The sequence below is a fragment of the Phoxinus phoxinus genome (genome assembly GCF_949152265.1).
Source record: "Phoxinus phoxinus genome assembly, chromosome: 16".
In the NCBI taxonomy this organism is placed as follows: Eukaryota; Metazoa; Chordata; class Actinopteri; order Cypriniformes; family Leuciscidae; genus Phoxinus; species Phoxinus phoxinus.
Window position 1 is genome coordinate 8,530,620 of NC_136891.1, and position 17,749 is coordinate 8,548,368.

The following is a 17,749-nucleotide window of genomic DNA, read 5'->3' on the forward strand; positions in this document are numbered from 1 at the left end:
ATGTGCACAAATTATGTTTTGAGTTGTATTCTTTTTACATTTTATAGTAGTTATGGTTTTAATGGATATGTTGGAAGTGTTTTTTTTGTTTACTGTTTTGTTTTTTGCTTACATGATTTGAAATTCATTCAAGCAAAAAAAAGAAAAGACCCCACATAGGCACACACACAACTTTATTTAATATTACTAATAGTACATAAAAAAATCTGTAATAATATAACATTGCTGAACACAGAAAAAATAGCCACAAGCTAACATATAAACATTTATTGACACACATTTACACATTATTAATCCTATCTATTTTACATTTGTATGCCATTTTTACTTTGTGCATATGTGTGTGTGCATGTATATTTAAAAGATTCGGTTTTCATAAAGACAGATGTGGTTTTCAAAAACGTTAGAGTGTCTTACAAAAAATAAGGATGTATCTCAGTATTCAAGCTCATTTTGGGTCATTTTAATCAACACAACAGTTTTTGAACTCATTTACTTCCCCTAGCATCCAGGAACACTTCTTCTAAAGCACATGTAACTTCATACTGAAGAATCACACTTAATAATTCCACAAAAAACAGCAGCATTCATGAATATTGTAACATGCATCTGTTTCAATAAGTTGGTCACTGGTCTACTGTAAAACTTAGAGTTGCTGCGCATGAGACAGAGCTACTACATTCATACATAGATTTACTTATTTAAAATATTTTATTCCAAAAATGAAATAAATAATAAAAGTCAATTTGTGATATTACTTTCTTTAAGAGAAGTTTTAAAATGTTTGCTGTGGCCTTTCAATATATGCAGCTCTTCCTGTCAATAAAAAGGGAAACACAAGTCTACATCCTACAAGTACATACACAACCGTTTCCATTGGTTGGAGTTAATAAGATTTTTTTTTTTTTTAAAGAAAAGAATACTTTTATTCAGCAAGCAGGCATTACATTGATCAAAAGTGACAGTAAAGATATTGCTAATGTGCTGATCTTTTGAGCTTTCTATTCATCAACGAATCCTGAAAAAAACATCACGCTTTTCGATTCATCACGATTTTTTGATCAGCAAATCAGCATATTAGAATGATCTCTGAAGAATCATGTGACACTGAAGACTGGAGTAATGATGCTGAAAATTCAGCTTTGCCAAAAGAATAAATTACATGTAATTTTAAATTGTAATAATATTTCACGATATTATTATTTTTAATGAATTTTTGATCAAATAAATACAGGCTTGGTGAGCATAAGAGACGCAAAAACATTTTAAAAATCTTACCGACCCCAAACTTTTGAACGGTAGTGTATCTCTTTATTCTTTGGAGGTAAACACGGGAGAAATTTCAATTTGTAAAAGGAGCAGGAATGATTTATGAATGACTTCCAGGTCTCTGGCTGGACGCAGGCTTTGTGAGGGCCCATTGGTCCCCTGCCTCTGACTCGCTGCTGGAGCTCTCGCTGCTGCTGCTGCTCGCACTGTCACTGCCGCTGAACTCATAGCAGTCTTTCTCCTGTCCGCTTTCTTTCTCTTTCCGTCGGTTTCGCCCCTCCTTCCTCTTTATTTCCACTCTTCCAGGGGTTGCTGTTCCACTTGACATGGGCATCGCTGACGTCTTTCTATCCTGCCAGGTGCCGGGTACCTGAGGAAAACTGAGGGCTGGATCTGGTGAAGGAAGGTCTGGAGGCTTCATGGAGTCTTCCTTTGGCTGAGTCTTATGCAGTTTATCTAACTTTGAACTCTTAGACTTGGACCGAACAACAAACCAGTCCTGTGTAAAACAATAACAGTGAAAATATTTATTAAGGAGCATAAAATTAAAGGTTTTGTGTTACCCAGTGTTATTTTAGTATTTTTCATATATTATTACAGTTTTTATTAAAAAAATGTATTGCCTTTTATTTTCATTAAATTAAATGTCATTACATTTATTAACAATTTACCTGAGAATGAATGGAATTGATGTGGTACTTGACTCCGCTTTCAGAGTTGAATTCTTTCTTACATATCAAGCATTTATACTTCCCAGTCTCAAACTCACCCTGCAGAGAAGAAGCAAAACTTCATATCTTCATAATTGAATAATGTTCCAGAGCAAATCCAATTATAAACAAGAAAAATAATCAAACAAGAAAAAAAATGATTATAAGAAAAACATTGATTCAGGTAATAAATAAAAAGGCAATACCGTAGTTATTTAGTTTGAATTAAACTGCAGATAGATTTCTTTTCTGGTTAAAAAAAATGCATTCAAAAGTTTGGGTTTGGTAAGATTAAAAAAAAAAAAAAAAATTAATACTTTCATCCAGTAAGGATTCATTGAATCAATCAAAAGTGACAGTAAAGAAATGAATAATGTTATGAAAGATTTCTGTTTCAAATGAATGCTGTTCTTTTCAAATGTATATTCAATCCAGAAAAAAAAGAGTCATGGATCCTTATAATTATATAAGTATCCATGTAATGATAATTATGTAATTATACTTTTTTTCTTCTTTTTTTTTTCTGTTTTATACTTTGATAATACCGTAATAAGAAATGTTTCTTGAACAGCAAAACAGCATATTAGTATGATTTCTGAAGGATCATGTGACACTTTTATATCACAGGAATAAATTGCATTTTAAAATATATTAAAATAATAAATACAAATAGTTATTTTAAGTTGTAATAATATTTCAGAATATCATTTTTTACTGTGCTTTTTTAAACCAAATAAATACAGGCTTGGTGAGCCTTAAAAAAACACTTCCCGACACCAAATTTTGAAACGGCAGTGTATAGGAATTTATTCAATCTAATATACCAAATATCCTGTAATGTAAGCAGTATGTACAAGTACTTAAAACAAAAGGGAAGTCATTCCTTACCAAGGTACATAACCCAAGATGAGCCTTTAGACCAGATACGCTGGTATAGAAGCAGCCACATCCCTAAAATGACAACACAGATCACTTTTTGGTACAGCAAAACCAACTAAAAATCTTTCCTTTTGCATAATGCTACATTCATGCCACCAATGCAAAACTTTAATGAATGCACCTTTAAGTTTAACATAATGGTGAAAACAGTTTATGCATGATGTTCACACCTTGTTGGGACACAACACTTTTTTATGCAGTTTGACTTCATTCTTCCACTTCCGAAGAGTCTCCTGGCTGAAGGCCGGCAACCCTGGACGAGAATACTTCAGCTACAAGAACACAAAAACACCATAAATGCCTATAAAAATGAATGAAATGCCAATTCTTCATTCACAGTCCTGTCAGGACATGCATGTATCGTCTAGTACCTTCCTGTCGTCTGGTACCAGGTCACGCTGGACTTTCCTTTTGGGCCATTCCTTCAGCAGCTCCTCACTGGCGATCTCCCTCAGGTGGAACACGGCCACCTGCGCAGACAAGCGTTTGGCCCGTCCGCTCGGTGTACGCTCTGGGACGGGCTCTTTCTGTGTCTTTACCTCCTCTACTTCAATTTCTTGGTCCGTCTGCAACAGATAATGGTGTCTTATTTGCAGAAACGTCAACAGCCTGAATGAGAATCAATCATGTCAGAAAAGGTAAATGTTTAATTATACAACTAAATAATGGGTAGGAACACTCACCGGACCGTGCTCGTTCTTGAGGTGGTACTCCAGACCCGCTCTAGAACGATACGCTTTCCCACAGTGCTTACAGTTCATTAAGAGCTTCTCCAGTTCTGACGCCTCTTTGCCGCATTTCTTCATATGATACACGTAACCCATTATACTAGTAAAACTTCCTGTGCAACCCTAGAAAAACACATTAATTTAAGAATGGTACAACAGCAATAATTCTAATCTAAACATCCACAATGCTATATAGTCATTATTTTTATTTGATTATATTTTCCACTTTTTCACCTACTGTTGAGTCGATACGATTTTTTTTGAAAGAATTCTCTTGTCAAGGCCGCATTTATTTAATCAAAAATACAGTAAAAAAAAAAGTAATATTGTGAATATTATTACAAATTAAAATAACTCTTTTATATTTTAAAATGTTTTTTTTCCTGTTATGGCAAAGCTGAATTTTCAGCATCATTACTCCAGTCTTCAGTGTCACATGATCCTTCATTAATCATTCTAGTATGCTGATTTGCTGCTCAAGAAACATTTCTTAATATTATCCATGCTGAAAACAGTTTTGCTGCTCAATATTTTTGTGGAAACCATGATTGTTTTTATGATTATGTTTATTTTTCATGATTGTTTTTATGATTTTTTTTTTTTTTCATAATTTATTATTTTCCATGATTAATTACAGCATTTTTTAAAAATATAAATATTTTTAAATGTCTTTACTATCATTTTTGATTAATATAATGTGTCCTTATTAAATAAAAGTATTTGATCTTTTATTTAAAATAAATATTACCGACTTTTTACACTTTTGAACTGTCGTGTACTTTATTTTCATTTTCTTGTTTATTACTAATACCTTTCCATTTTTAATATGGTGACCTGTACTTCAAACGATAATGATAATAATAATAATGTTTCATTTATAAAGCGTCTTTCCTAAGCTCAAGGTCGCTGTCCAGGTATAGTATTTTGTATATATACTATAAAAATGATGTTTTATGCTATCACATAAATTAAATCTCCAGAAATGTTCCATGCAGCGCTGTATAAGTATCAAATTATGTTACTACATTTTAATAGTAAAATATGACCACACCTCTTTTGAACATTTTAATTTCCCCATCCTCTTTAGTACTTTCCGTAGTTTCTCCTTTACTGCTTGGTCAACTAGGTCATTCCCAGTATCTGGAATGGGCTGAAAAACCAACAAGAAAATAATCTTGAAATCAACACTATCACCCTTTTCGTTGTCAATTTTGATATATATATATATATATATATATAAATATATAAAAAAACTAACCAGGTCGTTGTGGTCAGCCATGAGGTGGTACTTCATTCCAGTTGAAGTTTTCAGTTGTTTCTCACAGTGTGGACATGTAAAAGGATTCTACAAAATCAGGTTCAGAGCTCAAACAAGTGCTAGAAAATCATGAAACCAATGATCTTTTTTATAAACATTGTTACAATATATGGACGTACCAGTTTGCAGGTTTCCAGGTGCTTCTTTAACCCATCCACTGTCTTTCTTCCAACACTTTTGCATTTGGGGCAGGTCACTCTACCCTTTGCCAAAATATGCAGCTGCCATTTCTCCTCCTGACTTCCTGTAAAGAAAGGCATCACACAAAAATATTTTTGAATATTTGAGTTTGTATCATTTTCATTTAGCCTTAACACCCACCCCTTTTACCTGGTAGATAAACAGGCGACTCTTTCTTGGTGCACTGAGATGATTTCTGCTCCTGCGTGCTGTCAGTTATCGGATTCTTGTGAGTGAACTGAGCAACAGGAACTATAACAGGTACTGTTAAAGAAAAAAAGATACCGTCTGCACTTTTCACATTTTATCATGTGGATTATTGAGGAAAAACAGAGATGAACTTCATACCTGTTTGCTTTACTTCCTCAATGTACTTTTTTAAGGAGGGATGGTGAGCTTCAATCTTCTGCTTCTTCGATTTAAAATCTGTGGTACAAATACTACTTGTAGTCTTGGACATTATCTAGACCGTCGTATATCCATTTATTCTACTTAAAGGTTTAGTTCCCTCGAAATCTTTAATTCTGTCATTAATTTCTCATCCTAATGTCGTTCCAAACCCGTAAGACTTCAGTTCATCTTCGGAACACAAATGAAGAATTTTTTATGAAATCTGAGAGATTTCTGTCTCTCTATTTACAGCTACACAACTCCCACTTTGACACTTCGAAAAGTTAGACATCATAAACCTAATCCATATGAATTGAGTGGTTTAGTCTACATTTTCTGAAGAGTGATCACTTTATATGATGAACAGATTTAATTTAGGCTTTTATTCACATATAAACATTCATCAATGCACATATCAGTTATGATAAACGGAAGCTCAAGCATGGTCACTTGACGTGCGAGACCCAATGAGATTCATTCTCATGTGTTACGCAGAAGAGTACAGAAAACTGGCTCAGATTTCATCAAAAACATCTTCCGAAGATGAATGAAAGTCTTATAGGTTTGGAATGACATGAAGGCGAGTTAATGATGATCATTTTTGGGTGAACTAACCCTTTAAATATCTGAAAGTCTACTAACCTGTTTCTATTAAAGTATCTGAACTGGATCCATCAAGTCCCCCCATCATTCTGCTGGTGTGGTCAGTGTGCATATGTTGGCTTTCCAAACCATTGATCAGATTGGATACGATAACTGAACTGGAAGATGACCCATGGCCTGAATCCTCTGAAGGTCTCATGATCACAGGCTGGAGATCATGATACCTTAGGATATGACGTTTTGACACCATTATTAAACCATAATGTAGATTATGCATGAAATGTACTACTGTTTACTACTTTACTACTAAATGTCATGCATGAACACAAGTGAACACATGAAACTCACTTTTTTCTGGAGTAAGTTCTCTTTATTTTCTGAGAGCTTGTCCCCTCATTCTGAAATGCAATAATACAATTAGTTCCGATGGGCTCATGTTTCATTTGAATAATTACCTAATCTTATGACTGTTATAAACATGCTATGAATGTTTGTGATTATGATTGTTCTTTTTTGTAGATCTGATTGGTGCGTGACTTAAGCTTATCATAGCACCTTATTTAAACGATGTGCGGTCGCTAGTCTGGGTTGCTGCTAAGCTACTTTACCAGACCTGCACTTCAGTTTTGGGGCTGTTGTTTCTGTTTCACATTCATGCATTCTTCTGAAAACTTTCTAAAGTTATCCATACATTTATTTGCAGTCACAACTCACTAACATTGTATATTACTGATATTTTGATTATGTTGTTTTATTAATTTTCTGATGTAATAAATTAATAATATGCGTGTCATACCTTGCTCAAAGATGCAACCTTAAGGGTCGACGGCACAGCTGAAAAAGCTCAAAAAATAATTTATTAGATCAGAAATTGTAGTTTACAAGCCCAATCAGACCTACCAAAAAGAGAGAGAGAAAAAAAAACCCCAGCCAGACCTCAAACGCAATAATAAATGGAGCAATTCCAATAGGGTAACCTAACAACTGGGTCATAATACTAAATATATATACACTGGCATATTGATGCACAACTCAAGGTGAGGATGCTTGGTCTTACTTTGGATGGTTTCGTTCCACTACCTTCGGCGTCTTTTCCCAAATCCTTTATGACATCTGTTGAAGGAAGACAATCAACTGTGTTGAATCGATTCGGTGTCGCGTAAGCTACTAAGCTACTTTTACTAAAAAGTAAGTAATCAGTAGCTACAAATTACATCGTTAACAGTGTAATTAGATTACTGTACTTATTACTCTCTCTAAAAAGTATTGCATTACTCTTTACTTTCTAAATACCATATCTACCTCGACCAGTTGAACAATACACTTTTAATTCTTTCAAATAAATATAAAATTGTTACAATTATTTTTGAACTGAAGGTTACATTACAAACATACATTTTAACATTAGATGTACAATTTTAATTTTAGATCCACTATTGTTTGATAGATAATTGTTTTATAGTCTATATAGGATTTAATGCAATTACATCTCTAAATAACTGTCATTAAATTACAGAGAAATTTATAGTAATCCCTTACTTTACTTTTTCAAAATTAATAATTACTTATAGATGAATTACACCCAACACTGAATCGATTTATAATAAATTAAGAACAAATAAACCTTTTAAACGATGTAACTTTAATTGACTGTCTTTACAGATAAAAAATGTATCACCAGCCCTATAATGTAAATGTATTTAGTTCCTGTAGCTTAAACCTGAGAGCACGGTGGTGCCGCTAGCAATGCCAAGGTCATGGGTTCGATTCCCAGGGAATGCAAGAACTAATTAAAATTTGCAGTTTAAATGCAATGTAAGTCACTTTGAATAAAAGTGCCTGCCAAATGCATACATGTATATTTATCTAATCAGAACATACTTCACAATCACGTAATTATGATGTGGGAAAGCCATCACTTCAGAATAAGGGTTCACAAAGTTTAGTGTTTAATAAATCTCAGACTAATGAAGAATTACCTGGTTTTGGGGGGTTTAGTTTTGGTCTTGGCATTTTCCTCTTGCTGGGTACACATATGGCAGACATGTTACCCTGGGTCTGATCCGTCCTATTATACACACACCATGGATAGATACAGAGAGGCATGAATAGGGATCTACTACTAATTCTCTGATACATTTTTACTTTATCATCATCAAAAACAAATAAGCAACAGTCAAGTATAGATAAGCTCCTATGTGGAATTTCATTATTTCATTAATTCAATGTCCCCCAAACAGGCAATACTGGCAGATATCTGAGAATAAAACACGTTTGCATGCATGGACTAACCCTGTATTTGCACAAAGAAGCTGAAAGCTCCCTATGCTTTATTGCAGAGCATAACTAGTCTTCAAAATCCCTGCCACCATCACATTCACTGCCCACCAATATTTCCAGCCAAAAAAGGACGCATGACGGCACTACGTCAAAATAAATAAGCCCTACACGGATGCACCCGACCGTCAAACAATTCATATGACATCGAAATACAATACACTTTCAATTTGAATGGGCATATCCAACACTCAATGTTCAGAAAACAACCAAGAGTAGCTATAGCATACCGACAATGTCCTCTCGGCGAGATCACTTCATGCACGACACGCCTCCTTTTCTGAGCAGCCAATGAGAACGCGTCTTCCCATCCACACACCAAAAGAGGCGGATCTCCCTTCAGAACAACCTATCTCTGAGACTACAGGTCCCAGATCAGATTTGGACACGCCTGTGTTGTTACACTTTGCTACGGTTGGTACGGCTTCACTGAACCGGAGTCAGTCTGCAAAATTAATTTATGCTATTTAGTTTTATCACATCAACTTTCGGTTTCAGTACAGCAGAAATGAGTCGCTCAGGGTCCTCTAGGTTTCAGACGTGGATGTCAAACACATTGGGGTTCACCAAAGAAAAGGTAGGCTACAATAAACAAACATTTAAAATCTGTCATGGACTAACTAATAATCCAAAATACGCCATTGTTGCTCCAAAGCTGCTAGCAAGGAAGTGTATTACACGTCATGGTTAATAATCTTTATTGTCACATGTTTAAGGAGGGCAGAGCTCTTCGAGAACAAATCAAGGCAATATCTGGGTCTACTGTCCTAGATGGTATGTGTCTCACCCGATGTTTCTAATGACACACCCCCATGACAAATGTAAAAATTAATGTATTAAACTAAAGCTCCTGCAGTGTGACATGCTACATTATTTCCACCTGTTTCTAGATGCACACATTGATGATGCTCAAGTTCTTACTTTGACAAGAGAGGATCTGAATGAGCTTTTTCCTGGTATCAAGAACTTTCAGCTCCGAAGGACCATTATGGTGCTTATCACAGACACAGTGAAGGTAATGTCAGCGGTCAAGAAGCTAGTGGAATTGAACTCAAGTGGCCCCCAAAAATATTCACACACTCCTAAAAGTGGTAATATTTATGGTATTAGATAACACTAATTCAAGCTTAAAGACATAATGCAAACAAATGATGCTAGATCTTTCCTCAGAACAAACTGTTTTGAAATAACTTTTAACCAACCAGTACCAAAGCCTATTTTGGATGAATGTTTGCCACTTGATGAATGTTTGAGGCCACTTGCTCTAAACTGAAGTTCACACAGGTGCAGTTCATTATGGTAAATAGAAACATGTTCCACCAATGTTTGACAACTAGAAGGCATTCAAATGAATACTTAAAGGGATGGATAGTTCACCCCAAAATGAAAATTAACATAATTTACTATCAGTTCACTATCATGTTGTCCCAAACCTGTATGAGTTTCTTTCTTCTGAACACAAAGAAGATATTTTGAAGAATGTTGGTAACCAGATAGTTGACGGTGGCCATTGACTTCCATAGTATATTTTTTTCTCTACTATGGAAGTCAGTGGCTACTGTCAACTGTCTGGTTACCAGCAAGTGTGTGTGATTTTTTTTCTTTTTCTTTTCTTGATTCCTAAAAGGATTCACTTCGATCTAGCCCAGAAACTTTTGCCAGAGCACTGAAGCATTTAATGGACAAAAACAGCAGTGAGTAACTTATAACCCCCACAATTTTTTAAGTTGTAGCAAACCGTGACTTTTTTTTGTTGTAAGAGACGTTTCATAGCAGTCTTCCAACTTTGTCCCAGATGACGCTGCTGTTCAGGATGTTTTGAAGGAGTCTCTTCGAGCTTTTAGAGAAATGGAGGAGCAGCTCAAAACAACACTGGCATCCCTGAAACCATACATTGAGGTCATGAACAGTCTCACTGAGGCATCAGCTAAACAAGAGCTCTGGGATACAGAAGGAACTTCAAGCAGGAGAAAACTTCCAAGCTCATCCCAAACAGATTTAAACTCTCCAACCATAAAGACTCCTTATCGTGAGTAACAGTTCAAATTCAGAACCTTTTATATTTCAATTAATAATTCAATATACTGTACATCATGACGTTTACATTTAGTTTTACATTTCGTCCCCTTGGAATTATAAGGTTCTATCTGACATTGTCAAAATTGAGTTATTCACATTCTTATTCTGTGACAACTTATTTACATTATGTGATGTTGTTTTTTAAGTTGTGTATATCTTGGAACTTTTTATTTAGAAAATAAAAGTCAGAATGCAGATAGAACCTTATAATTCCAAGGTGGCGATTTATCAAAATACAAAATAAAAGTTAAAGTTAACTTCTGGGTCCCACCTTTCATTCCCACCCTATTATATTTCTCTATTTTTTTGCAGAGCCTCTAGTCAAAGTGCATCCACTTATCTGTGGCCAAACCTTGGGAGCTGACAGGGAAATTTTTGCACTGCTCAAGGGAGTTAGTATGAGTGAATTATGGGACTGTCAGTTTATACTGGTCTTCTGTCCCATAGTATCACGAGCTGGAACTGACATTGAAGATGCATTGAGGAAAATTCCAGGTAATTATTCATAAGGTTTTTGAGAGGAATGTAGCCAATTTACGACAAGGTTAACGTCAATATATCCAGAAACGTGTGTAATGTACAATACAGTTGTCTTAGAAAGCACTGTTTTAATCAATGGTTAGGGAACTAGTCTGTAAGCGCTAATATCATAGGTTCAGTCCTTCATAGACATTCTTGCTCAATTTAAATCGTAATTCATTCTCATTTTGTTTACCTTCACAGCTGATAAACCAGCAGTCCTAGTGTTGATGTACCATACCTTCAACCCTAACTATGTGTTTCCCAGCTGTAATACAGCATCTTCTCAAGTGAACATTGTGGAACATGTTAACATGCTCTTCCATGACTCGCAACGCGGACTTCTGAAATGTTCAGCAAATGAATTTGCTATTAACAAACTTCAATCTGTCTTTTGCCAGAACATGTAAACGGTCCCGCCTCGAAAAACTCTTAAAATGATGATACAATGCATGTCTGTTATATGGTCATATGAATGGACAAAACCAACAAGTCTGCTAATAAACATTTAGGACTGGTTTTTTGATTCCAAAAAATTTAATATATTCAGACAATTTCAACACTATTTTAGTAAGAACGCCAATAGCAGGAAGATTAGAAAAAAGCCTTTTCCACCAATGCTGTGATATCATGCCAAAATGCTTTCTTCTAGTTCTCACCTTCTAGTAGGCACATTTAAATTCACGTACATCTCACACATCAGAGAAGTGATACCTCATGCCATCATGATTAATAACCTGGCTTTTTAAAATGCATTATGAGAAGTTGCGTGTTTTTACAGGCTAAACAAGCAAGCTTGTATACAACCTACATAGATAACGCATATGTGACTGTAGCAGGTGCGTCAAAACCTGCGCTGATTTCGGATCTTTTCCTCCGCGAACTTCTCTTTGTCATACTTTGGCCTATATTGTGCGCATCATTCACAAATCACAAACACGAAAAAAGAAAAATAACCATTGTAATGCTTTCTCAAACAATATATGCATCCGAGTTAATATACTGATTTAGGGAGACGGTCCTCACAAAAGTAGTCCAGCAACCCGGAAAAAAACTGTTGGCATGATTATGAAATGTTCTACAGCCAATCGCCACACTTGATGAGTAACCAGCTTTCCAGGTTATTGGAATTTCCGTAGGCACATAGATACATCCGTCTTTGCACCACACGACCATGGATAATCATGGATATTATTTCCCATTAACACACTCAGAGGGGAAAAACAAAAGCCAAAAACAAACATGTATGATGGTATGGTTGGGTCAGTCGAGACAAAAGTGCCATTCGTTTACATTCGAGTGATTGGCCAGGAGCATTTTGTGCTTTTTCAAGTGTCTTTTGTTTGAAAAGCCCTGTCACTGGCTTGGTCCTTTCTTCCGATTGCTCCAGTAATTGTTGTAGGCCTTGTTGAACATGTTCTTGCAGCTGAGCTTAGCATTCAGGCGGGAGCAGATGAGGAAGGAGCCGCCCATTTTGCGATGCAGGGAGTAGGTTTCTTCTGGTGGAGGGATGAGCCGCTGTTTCAGCATGACAGGGATGAGGTTGTGGATGCGCTCCGTGGTGCTCTGCGCACCGAAGTCAAAGGGCTCCACAGAGGCAAAAGCCTCGCCCAGGATCATCACCGCATCCACGTGGGCGTTCACCATGGCCTGGATGAGGAGAAGACGTAGTGTAAACACGTGACTGTCGCGTGTAGCCGCCCCGGACACAAAATATCAGGGTGGAATTTTCCTACCTTAGTCTCATAACCGGTCAAGAACTTCATTTCTATGGATTGCTTCAGCACTCCTTCTCTATCACCCTCTGATGCAGCCTTGATTAACTGTTTTAAAGACAAAGATACAGCAAGTTTAAGAAAGGAAATATTCATTATTTAATAGTTTACTTTTTATAACTAACTGTATATTTACCTCGATATAAAGATCAGTGAAACTCTCATCAAACCCCCTCGTTGCACCAAAGTCCAGCAAAGCAACCTGTGGATTGAAGAACAGCTTGATTATAAAAATAAAAAAGTCAAAACAAATTATACTTTTGATTTACTGTACAAAATGTTCAATTGAAATACATTTAAAAACAAATATAATGATAAATCATACACTAATAATATAATTATTCATATATATTAATACGGATGCATTAAACTAATCAAGTGACCGTTAAGCCTTACAAATTCATTTTTTAAATTTTTATTTATTTAAAATAAATTATCCTATTAATTATATAAAGAGTCCTGGAGAAAAAAAAATGCATCACTGTTTCCACAAAAATAATAAGAAACTCTTCACCACTGAGAATAATGAATGTTTCTTAAGAACCAAATCAGCATATTAGAATGATTTCTGGAGGATCATGTGACACTGAATACTGGAGTAATATATAATATATGTAAATTAATACAAATAAAAGTGTGAAGATATAGGAATAACAGAATAAAACAAATGTTTAACAAATCTAAACTATCTTATATTTTAGTTTCCAGTAATAAAAGTGCATGTACACTTTCTGGTGGTGTAAGTAACTAGGCAAGATCATTGAATGATCATCATGACACTCTTACTTACCCTGTGAGTTTGTGGATCATAAAAGAAATTGGACCAGTTGGGATCCGTCTGCATGTATCTGAACTCAAAGAGCTCCCTCAGACACAGGGTCAGGATATTCTCGCAGATCTGAGCATCAATAAAAAGCGTGGTTACGACACATGCACTGGACTGCTATAAATTCACAGTATTTATGCATTAAAGCATATGTAGCACTTAACATAAAGTAATAGATCAGTTCTAACTCAAAACAAAAAACGGTTTGAAAATACTGTTTACAAACTACATGACTGATGCAGGCTTAAATCAAACTTAAATTGTCTGTTTAAAAAATTCAATCACATTTATTGTCTTCATTTATGTCAGTCAGTGTAGAGCATTTGGTCAACACATTTTATTTATTTTAAACCTCATTCCTTAACTTTTTTTGGCATGGACATGGCCTAGTTTCAACTTTGCCCTACTAATGCTAAATAAATCCTTCCACCAGCAGGTGGTGATAGTGCTCCAGGAAGCCCACTGGCTTCATTACTGGGCACATTTGAGACCATGTGACACACACTTCATAGCATATAATGAAGATTTGACAAATTTGCTTTTACTTATACAACTTGCTAAACAGTATGATAAATGCAAGTTACTGAAATGAAAGTAAACTGAAAATATGTTTTCCAGCCCAATAGGGTAGCAGCCAATTCATAATCCAATATTGTTTGTTATTTTTATAATATATATTTAAATATTACTCTTACTGGACTGAAGCAACTTCTTGATTGTCCATACATACTTTTTAAGAAAATGTAAAATTTGGTATCAAATCAAATATGATACATCAGGCTTTCAAGGAAAGTTCATGTGAACATCTCTCAATCATCGTTGTTGAATTGAATTATTTGTTTTGCCCCCACAATAAAAACTATCATAAAAATAACCATTTAAAAATCATCTTACTAAGACACATTATTGGGAGCTATAAAGTGACAACTGATATTTATATGCATTTTATGCAAGTAGTCTGCTATACTGTTACAAAGATCTTATTTATTTACATTACAAGCCATTCGAATTTCATCTTACATTCTAGCCATATCAGCAAATGCACTAAATTGTGTAGTTTGCTCAGTTTGGGCCTCTGAATAAAACTTGGGTGTTTTCTGGCTATTAGTTCATAATTCAGGGTTATTCATACAGCGTTACTGGTTTAACAGCATCAGTGAATACCTCATTTTTCAGCTCTTTTGTCAGCGCTTCAGCCTGATCCAAGGGGAACCCAGGCACCAGTTCGGTGGTGAGTACGTGCTGGCCGCTGAATTCGTCGATTACCTCTGGCACGTAGAAGAAGGGGTGATCTTTCAGTAGTTCCCTGCCAAAACCCACAAAACTTCTGAGTCACTGAGCACAAGCAAGCAATCCCGTAAAAGCATGCCATCCCGCACGTGCACCACAGACAGGACGTGCTGATGAACACACGCACGCGTCTGGTCTGAGGGATGTGGGAAAAGCCGTGATGCTATTCTTTGGGTGTGAGATATTCCCAAATGGAGCCTAAAATTTGGTACAGCAGCTTGAAATTACAGCTTGCTTAGCAATAAGGGGTACGTCAGCTTTGAATTAGAGATTATAGCAGCACTAGATTGTCAAGCTCTATATTATAGTCTCACACATATTCACAGGAAACACCTTCAGTGTTAAAAAAAGGTAGATACTCAGGCTATTTAACAAGGCAATATACAAGTATCAGATTATACTTTAAAAAAAATCTGAGCCATATTTAGCTTGCAAATAAACTTGTTGTTAAATTAAATTTGCATGTCTGTGTGTTAAACAGATTATTTGAAAACATGCAGCTGAATCAAAAGGCAGCAAATTAATACATAAAACACACATTCACTTCAGAAAGTCATTTTCTTAATTGTTTTCCAGAACATTCTTAAATAGATAGTCATCCAAATTTACATATAAAGTTTTCTTTTCTAAAAAAAAAAAAAAAAAAAAAAATCAAGAAAATATTTCTGCCAATGGGCTAAGAAAATTGGAGAAAAGTTGATTTTTCTTACTCTTGCATATTTGTTTTCTTGTTTTAAGCATAAACCACAAACAAATTTATCAAATAACAAAACTTAATATGCCATTCTGCATGTCTAGTAAATGTATCTTGATATTTGCACTAGAAACAAGACACAAATATTAAAAAAGAAAGTGAAATTTGCTGTGTAAACACTACTGAGTGATGACTAAACTGAATCAGTGAATCGAACTGGTTCAACTAATTCCAGTTATTTTTACTGTATATATTATTCTAATACATTCATGTTTTCTGTAAAGCTACATTGTAAACACCGTTTTAATAAAGCTTTACTTACCTAAAATACATACTGACCACAAGCTTTAGCTCTTTTCTAATGCAAGACTAAGGAGGATGGTTGAGTTGGGTAGATTTAAACGCAAATTATTCAATTATTCAAATATACATTCTGTAAAATTAGCAACAGTGACAACAGAGGTGAAAAGGTCAATTGTCCAAATTCAATAAAATCAATTCGACTACCTGACAAAGAGAAGATATTCTAGAAGAACGTGTTCGATTATTTCCTCAGCTCTTCTGGATGTGTGCAATGTTTGTTTACACTACGTCAATACTTCAAGGAAGCAAACATGTTAACTTATTTTAAACCGAGCTAATCTACTGACCATTGATACTCTCATTGATTTGCTCAAAAGGAAAAAGACACACATCCCATCCTGAAAGCATAAAGACACACATCCCATCCTGAAAGCATACGTAACTATATCTCTCCTGCGAAGTCAGGGTCCCCAGTAGAGGACAGGACGCAGGGTACGGGCTTGTTGTCAATAGTTATTTACATTTGTGCTATATTTAAAATAGGTCAGTGTGCAAACTGTTCCTTAAATTTAAATCAAAATTAAACCCTAGCCTATAAGCTAGGCTGAAAATGACAAGCGGATATTTTTAGCCGGGTGTTGAGGCCACACCGCTCCAGTGAATCTTTTATATGAGGATACAGAAGTGCAAAATCATTCTGTTTATTTCCCGTGCGTAAACCTTTCTTTCAAAGGGTGAAATGGCACAGGATAGATTTAGCTCAAATATCAGTTACATAGAAGCCTGAAATGTCCTGTCTGTGAGCCCTCGGGCCGCCCGTGATTTTATAGAGGGCTAGATTGACGAATACAATGATGGGATGCTCTGAAATAGCAGTGAGAAAAACATCTCCAGCTTGTTTTTGTGTACTCACTTGAATTTCCGAGCACACTGGGCTTCCCTTATGTAATCGCACTCCAGCGCCAGCTCACGTCGCATCACTTCTATCAAATGCTCCGGAAACAGACCTGCATGTTCAGAGACACAGTCAGAGATGAACAGGTTAGTTTGTATTTAGATAAAATGATGTGATTCACCAAGGTTGAACTCACAATTCTTTGAACTCTACTTGCAGATAATATAACAGTAATGAAATAAAAGGCCACTTAAGTGTACTTAGAGGATACACGTTAATAACTTCTTGTTAAAAGACAAGTACACTTAAAAAGTGCACTTTATAATAGTCAAATTTAAATGTTTTTCTTTAAAGTACATTTTAAATCATTGTTTTAATGATCATTTGTTATGCTTTAAAGAAGTTCATTTCAAATATATTCAAATACATGATGTGCGTTTGAATTAAATGGCATTAAAGTATAGTAGTATATTATATATTAAAGTAAATTTTAGTTTACCATAATGCTTGTCAGTATATTTGGCAGAACACTTTAACCATGTTTCAAAGACAACACTAGTAATTATGACCTTATAAATAAAGATATACTTAAGTGGGTCCAAAAGCATTCAACTAATTGCATTTAATATAACATTTAAACTAAAAGATTTTCATTTAATTGCAATTAACATGCAATCAAGTGTCAGAAAAAAATACATTCAGTTCGCACTTAAAGGTGCAGTACGTAATATTTACAGCTAGCGGTACTGCAATCCAAATTAAAAAATATTGTGAAAGAGTCGTTTTCCCCGTCCCCTCCTCCTCAGACTCGACGCTCACACGGGTTACCAGATTGAGGACACGCAACAGGAGCGAGAGGTCAAGCGCAATTGACAACGGAAGGTGACGAGCTTT

General features: G+C 35.3%; 3 protein-coding genes across 4 annotated transcripts in view; 1 reads left to right on the plus strand and 2 right to left on the minus strand.

Moving 5' to 3' along the window:
• Positions 1 to 157: 157 nt before the first annotated feature.
• Positions 158 to 8,750, minus strand: znf512 (zinc finger protein 512). 2 transcript variants are annotated; one of them, XM_079584256.1, is made up of 16 exons: positions 8,705 to 8,750; positions 8,117 to 8,205; positions 7,195 to 7,250; positions 6,486 to 6,535; positions 6,177 to 6,361; positions 5,493 to 5,570; positions 5,295 to 5,408; positions 5,084 to 5,208; positions 4,905 to 4,991; positions 4,698 to 4,796; positions 3,602 to 3,769; positions 3,290 to 3,484; positions 3,089 to 3,190; positions 2,868 to 2,930; positions 1,941 to 2,039; positions 158 to 1,768 (listed from the first exon to the last, which is right to left on the minus strand). In XM_079584256.1, exons 2-16 carry the CDS (start codon positions 8,181 to 8,183, stop codon positions 1,370 to 1,372), a joined length of 1,887 nt encoding a protein of 628 aa, XP_079440382.1. In that variant the 5' UTR covers positions 8,184 to 8,205; positions 8,705 to 8,750; the 3' UTR covers positions 158 to 1,369. The 2 variants fall into 2 exon arrangements, with proteins under 2 accessions (XP_079440382.1, XP_079440383.1); XM_079584257.1 differs by having other exon boundaries at positions 8,430 to 8,711.
• Positions 8,751 to 8,964: 214 nt separating this feature from the next.
• On the plus strand, positions 8,965 to 11,482 carry LOC306983692 (uncharacterized protein; the record flags this gene model as incomplete). Its single annotated transcript, XM_079584259.1, has 7 exons — positions 8,965 to 9,051; positions 9,191 to 9,248; positions 9,365 to 9,489; positions 10,102 to 10,168; positions 10,270 to 10,503; positions 10,866 to 11,048; positions 11,277 to 11,482. Exons 1-7 carry the CDS (start codon positions 8,983 to 8,985, stop codon positions 11,480 to 11,482), a joined length of 942 nt encoding a protein of 313 aa, XP_079440385.1. The 5' UTR covers positions 8,965 to 8,982.
• A 108-nt stretch (positions 11,483 to 11,590) lies between these two features.
• Positions 11,591 to 17,749, minus strand: part of coq8aa (coenzyme Q8A-a) — a 29,340-nt gene continuing 23,181 nt past the window's right edge. The window contains exons 10-15 of the mRNA XM_079584258.1: positions 16,874 to 16,967; positions 14,838 to 14,979; positions 13,638 to 13,745; positions 12,984 to 13,049; positions 12,809 to 12,895; positions 11,591 to 12,722 (exon numbers count right to left, since the gene is read on the minus strand). Coding sequence (XP_079440384.1) covers positions 12,429 to 12,722; positions 12,809 to 12,895; positions 12,984 to 13,049; positions 13,638 to 13,745; positions 14,838 to 14,979; positions 16,874 to 16,967 — 791 coding nt within the window. The 3' untranslated portion in view covers positions 11,591 to 12,428. The remainder of the gene's footprint in view (positions 12,723 to 12,808; positions 12,896 to 12,983; positions 13,050 to 13,637; positions 13,746 to 14,837; positions 14,980 to 16,873; positions 16,968 to 17,749) is intronic.